This window comes from Pholcus phalangioides, unplaced genomic scaffold (genome assembly GCF_987345545.1).
Source record: "Pholcus phalangioides strain wild (caught in Gottingen) unplaced genomic scaffold, Ppha-v1.0 ptg000015l_1, whole genome shotgun sequence".
NCBI classification, from domain to species: domain Eukaryota; kingdom Metazoa; phylum Arthropoda; class Arachnida; order Araneae; family Pholcidae; genus Pholcus; species Pholcus phalangioides.
In genome coordinates, this window is record NW_028301608.1 from 16,399,325 (window position 1) to 16,405,804 (window position 6,480).

General features: G+C 32.7%; 1 protein-coding gene across 1 annotated transcript in view; it reads left to right on the top strand.

The window, feature by feature from the left end:
* The window catches only part of GramD1B (GRAM domain containing 1B), a 39,641-nt gene extending 33,606 nt beyond the window's left edge, over positions 1-6,035 (top strand). Inside the window, exons 16-17 of the mRNA XM_089243041.1 lie at positions 2,649-2,769; positions 5,799-6,035. Coding sequence (XP_089099167.1) covers positions 2,649-2,769; positions 5,799-5,963 — 286 coding nt within the window. The 3' untranslated portion in view covers positions 5,964-6,035. The remainder of the gene's footprint in view (positions 1-2,648; positions 2,770-5,798) is intronic.
* The last annotated feature ends 445 nt before the right edge of the window (positions 6,036-6,480 follow it).

Below are 6,480 nucleotides of genomic sequence, written 5' to 3' on the forward strand. Positions count from 1 at the left end.
AAATCAGTGAATACGCAATATACATTCCAAAAAATATTAGCATAAATTTTTTTACAGGGTTGGAGCTGGGGGGGGGGGGGGCATTTCCCTAAAAATCCTCATGTGACACTTTTTCAATACAGGGGCAACCCCCTAGTTCTTATGCCACTTCGTTTAATCCAAAAATATATCAACATTTATAGCAGTATCATGAGTTTTTCCAATAGCGGTAAAAAAAGTTTTACTGTTAAATCAATAATAATAAGCAACAATAATAATAACAATAATTAAATAACAATCAGACCTGCCAACTCTCTGGATTTAGGCGGGAAACTCCAGATTTTTCCATCCTTCCTCCTGCTCTCCGGATTTGTTAAAATTTCTCTGGATTTTGGCAGAAAATTAGATTTTATGCGAGCTTTCACGTTGTCGTGACATCAATGACTGCCGTCATCGTTAGGGAAAACACCCATAGAGGACAGCTGTGCTCATTTCCATCGAGCAGCCATAAAAAAGTCTTGGTGACCACATTTAAGCAACTGGCAAAGATGTGACTTTGTTTATGTAGCATTTATCAGGGGCATGACCTTGGTTACCGAAATTCCTGTATAATCGTTATTGCATTCCATTAACAGACTGCCTTCCAGTAAACACAAATTTTTCCATCAGCAGCTTTGTATTTTGAAGTTTTTAAATTGTTTCCTCCAATTAAATATGTCTTCAGAAAGAAAATATAAAACCTTTAGAGCTATATAAAGCTAAATATAAAGCTTTTAAGAGTTCATATATCCAGTGTTATCAATCACTGATAGCATCCACGAAAGGAAGCACTTATGTTTTATGGACAGTATGTAGATGCGATTTCTATATTCTGCATGGAAAGACTGACTTGGAATTATATTCTACTCGGGCAATGCAGAGCCTGCCTTGGGGGGGGGGGGGGAGTGGAAGAATTGACCTTCTTCTTAATTGATTACAATTTTTTTTTGATAGAGTATGAGTACCGGAGGGGGGATACCCCCCCTTGTGAGAATCTCCAGATTTCTGGATTCTATAAGTTGGCACATCTGCAATGATAAATCTTAAAAAATTTTCCTTTCTCAAACCAATAGTTTGTGTCTTATATTTATTTCTATAGTACTATGATGAGATTGTAATTTCCTGTAGTGGCACATAATCTACTTAGGTAAACTACTTGTAGCTATCAATATCGCCACCAATAAAATCTTAAGGAATGGAAGGGATTATTGGTGATACTTTTTTTTACAGAGAAACGGATTGTCAAAATTATCGTCTTCCTATTATACCCCACCTGACATCCAGATGAAATAGTTTTTCGTAGTCGATGCTTGATTTTACAACCCTTCAGTTTATGAACATGCTCTGTTTTACGAAGTGGTCCACTGTCCTGAACAGCACACCATAGAGCTAATGTTAAATTCCACTTTATTTTAGAAACTCTCATTTCTATTAACTCCCTATTTTACGAACTTTTCTTCTGATATATATATATATTTATTTATTTATTCCAGCTGCCTCAGAGTTCGTTATAACCAAAAGTAAACTTTAATTCGGATGTTCTACATGTCTTAAGAGAAAATTTAGGAAGAGGGGGACGAGGTTCACCAATTTGTCATCCCAACATACAAGGGTTTTGCAAACATCTTCCAGAAAGAATTTGATTGTTTGGGGGGTTGACCATGAAGATTTTTTAACATGAAGAATGAGAGAGAGAAGTGCCAGACACACCCCATTTCTCATCTCAGGGAGGTATCAAAGCATTCCTGAAGGGTGCATGGATCCGGAAATTTATTAATACAAATCTCAAGTATACAACAACACTCGCGGGGAGTGTGAAATGATTCATAAAATCCAGAAAAATCAAGGAGTCCAGATAAATCAAGATAAATAAATCATGCAATCATAATATGAATCTTAAATCACTAAATAAAAATCTTGATTCTCTTCCATCGCATAATAAATTTAGAAAATATGATTTTTTTTGGAAAATCATCAAATAACCGTGACTGACATTTTTCATTTCTCGCATTTTTTTATTGCCTCTCCCATTTAAAAACTAATTATCACGTCTGTATGGGTTTGTAAAAATGAGCCAACTGTAGATTGTTTTAAAAAATATATATTTGTTCCGATCTCTTTCAGAAAAGAAGCTATAGAAAGTATTCAGTTTGCATAAGATATTATCTGCACTAAGAAATTTAGATGTTTTTTTAAACATAATCTGCTGATTATAGGGGAAAACTCAGTGGTTAGAAAATTCAGATATTCTTGCATTCATATAAATATGCTAAAAGCAAGTTTTTTGTTTCTTTTAATTCCGATAGCGTAATTCATATTTCTTCTTGCAAAATTTTCAAATCAATAATAGATTTGAGTGATTCAATTAAATTTGACGGACAGTGAAATTTCTCTCATGATTTTGAAAAAAAAAATTTTTTAAACTTAAATTTCAATTTTCTGTCAAAAACTGATAGACACCTTTCTGTTCAACAAGTTAATTTAATTGACTGGCTAATACAGAAATTTTGTAACGATTAATAGTTTTTTTGTATGATTTATTTATTTCATAGCGTATTGCGATTTTCGATAGAATAATTTGAGTATAATGTTCTTTATTCCATTTTAATATATCTTAATTTTTTTTGCAGTTTATCTGCCTTGGAAAAAGAGGACATTTTGCAGTTATTGAGGAAGCAAGACACATTGCATAGAGCTGAAACTGATAAGTGGAGAGATGCTCTTAGTGAAATTATGAAGCTCATACATTTGGTAAATTTTTCGAAGCATTCTTATTTTAATGTGCTGTCAGCAAATTTTCACTATTACTGTCAAGTATAGGGGTCTTCAACGTTTTACGCTCGAGGGCCACATAAAAAATTTGTCGCGGGCCACTCATTAATGGCATGGGGGGGGGTGACCCCCCAAAGATGATCACAAATTAAATATATTTCAAAATATTTTATAGAATTTAAACATTCAATTCAATTAATTTTAACAAATATTAATTTTGAATGATTTAAAAAAAAAAATTCAAATTATAGTGTCAAAAAATTTCTTTTTTGCTATATCAATACATTTCTGTCATTGGAAAATGCTTTTGAAAGTTGGTAAATCTGAATTTTTCTCAGAGATTTGTTGTGCCTCCAATCAATCTCAGTGCGTCCAACCCCCCTGCCAAAGGTTGATCCCACGTACGCTCAGATAGGACAAATTAAAATGAGACGCGTACTGCATACTTTATGATTCCATTATGTGGCATTTTCTTTTTAAAAAATTAAACTGTATTAAAGTAAGACCAATTATAGTAGGTATTTTTTGCATTGTATGAAACAGAATGAAAATGGATGATTTTATACATATATATATGTTGAATTAATTATGCACCAAATAAAAGAGAAAATCTTTGGTTAATCACATTACGAATGTGAGTGGATGTAATTTCTAAATTAATGCGAAACTTGACTGTGTTTTTGCTTGACTAAAGCTTCAATGTTAGGCAAAATTTGTGTTGTTGCTATTCGTGAAGTATCTTCCAAATGCTGATCAGTCAGACGTGTTCTATTTTTTGATTTTGTATTCTTAATTCGACTAAACAACTATTCACATATGTGAGTGCTGCCGAATATAATAAATTATAAGGCAGGAAATATAATAAAAATATGCTGCCTATATATAGAAAATATGAACAATAGAAGATATGAACAATGCATATATGCGTATTTCTGGATACTTTTGTTCGGACATATACTTAGAATAAAAATCAATTAATGAAGGAATTTAAAAAAAAAAAAAAACTTGCATTTAACTGCAGAGTCACATTGCAAATTCACAAATTCTAATCGTAGCTCAGGTAGAACACTTTCGATATCGACCAAGAATGGTCAGGAAAATGTTTTCATAGAAATTTCATTCTCGCGGAAGTCGGAAAATCTGCTTCTGAATTCCATTCTCAGATTTGAAATGCACTGTCCATAATTGTCCGGTTTCTAAGTTGTAGATCTGTTTACCAACATCAATAATTTTGTATGCAGTTTTTGTTTTGCAATTGACGTTTCCAAAGGGCTAATTTAGTTTTGAACGCTTTTACGTTGTCATAAAAATTATGGACAAATAGGTCTTTTCCCAGTAAGTGGTAGTTTAGATCATTCAGATGACCAGTGACATCGACAAGAAATGTGAAATCTCCCACCCACTTTTTATCTTGAAACTCTCCAGTAAGTTTTCTTTTGGATTTCATGAATTCATCGCCTTCCTCCTTCAAGGAAAACAACAGGCGCTAAAGCATCTAGGGATGACCACTTTTCTTGAAAAAAATCTCATTTTTTTCTTCAACTTTCCTTTTTTTTGTTATCACGGTTTGCCATCGTGCACTCATTAAAAGGCTTCTGATGAAAGGCTTCAAAGACCTAAAACACAACTAAACGAACTGTACCAATATTGTACAAATCCTTTTCCAACCAATCAAGATGCATACATCCACCTGCTCCTTACCCAACCATGCACCCGAGAAATACGATACCATGGAAATTCCGTTCATTTCTGCTTTCTCCCACTCAAGGAGAATGGGATGTACTCTAAGTTATTTATAGTAAAGAAGTGCATGGTGTGTTTTCTTTTACGTTAAAAGCCTTATTAAGAAGCTAAATACTGTACACTGATCAGCCTGTCCTTGTTATAAGTCTATATGAAGCTGGGTGACGTTTTTTTGTTGAAATCTTTGTTTTACCCTATTTTTGAATGATATTGTGTCAATCGATCGAAATGTTTTGGTGGGCCACCAAAATAGCGACGGCGGGCCACGGGTTGAAGACCCCTAGTCAAGTATAAAGAAATAGAATCAAATACAAAACTCTATATTCAGGAAATATGTTGTATTAGTCATCAAGAGCTTAAGCGTCTGAAGAACATTTTTCATATAATATTCTTGCCCTAAAAATGTGTTAATACTAGTTTACCAAAGTTTGGTTTTGATAAACCTTTTATAACTTAAAATAGAAATAATTATTTTTATAATTTTTGTAACATTAAAGATCATATTTTAGTAATGTTAGAATACTTTCCACTACTTTATTTTAACATGTATAATAAACCCCCTGATTTTTTTGGCTTAAAATTTGTAAAAAAGTTTTCATAAAAAATATTTTCTTTTAAGATATATAAAAAAGTATATTTGTTATTCATCATAGAAACCATTGAATTCCTCACCACTATCATCCGATACATCACAATTCCACCAGGGCATGATCCCGGAAGGGGAAGAGGACCTCACTCAGGTGCAAAAAGGGCCTCATGAAAATGTGATCTGGTCAAATTTTTGACAATGAATTTGTAAGCTAGGGTAGCAGGTATTTCTAGCCAGTTGGGGGGGGGGGGGGAGAACCCAGAAAAAACACTCTGCCTGTGGGCCAGTAATGCTGTTAACATGGCCCTGCAATCAGCTATATCAACTAGCTATTATCATCATCGGAGTCACTCTCATCATAAATTGTATCATCGTCAGTACCATTCATGTTGTTGCTTACTATCTATGTATAAGAACCCCCCTCTCCCCGTATTTTTGGGGACCCAATTTTTGGCAGAAGGGTTCCTTGTGCATGTTAAAATAAGATAATTTATAATAATTTTAATAAATAACAGGGAAAAACAATTATTTCAATATGGTCATTTGCATACATCTTTTTCTTCTGATAAAATTCCAACTCTCCTTATGAGTAATGGTGGGTTTTATACAGAGTATGATTTTTTTTTATGTAATGTAAATTGCTGACATTCCTTGTCATGTTTTTTCTACCATTTAGGTTGAAAATTCACTATCTGACCTAAGAAACAGCATTGACATTTATAACAGCAACTCAGTATTAAAAACTGCCAGTTTTCGGAACACTTTATTTACAGAGGACTCTCAGCAGAGCTCTCATAATACTGCATCAGTGGAAAAACCTACAAACCTAGATGATAACTGATTATTTAAAAAATTATGTAAGAGTAAAAGAATTATGTATGTGTGTGCTTGTATTGTAATGTGTTAACAAACATTTGTGTGTCTGTTTGTCATGTTTATTTAGAATATTCTGTCTGGATTTGAATGGGTATATTGTATATATACAAAAGTATATTGTCATTGTTGTGTATGTTGATAGACTATTTATCTATAAATAATTTGTGAAGAGTATAGTTTATATTGTGTGTGTTGAATTATGTTCAATTGAAATTGCAGAAAAGAAAAACACACTAGTACTCTAACCGGTTGATAATTTATGATGATTTTTGCTTAAAAAATGAAATAAATGGGAGATTTTTTAAAATAGTGGTTGATGGGAACTTCATAAAATGCTTATTCATGGGCATTGATGTGACTTTTTACTTACTGTAATCAAAACAGCAAAAGTTTTTTATTTTGTTACTCTCATATACATAAAAATAAAGCTGCCAAAATTTTGTTAATTTTCAATCAAAATCATAAGTTTGTTTAAGTAATGA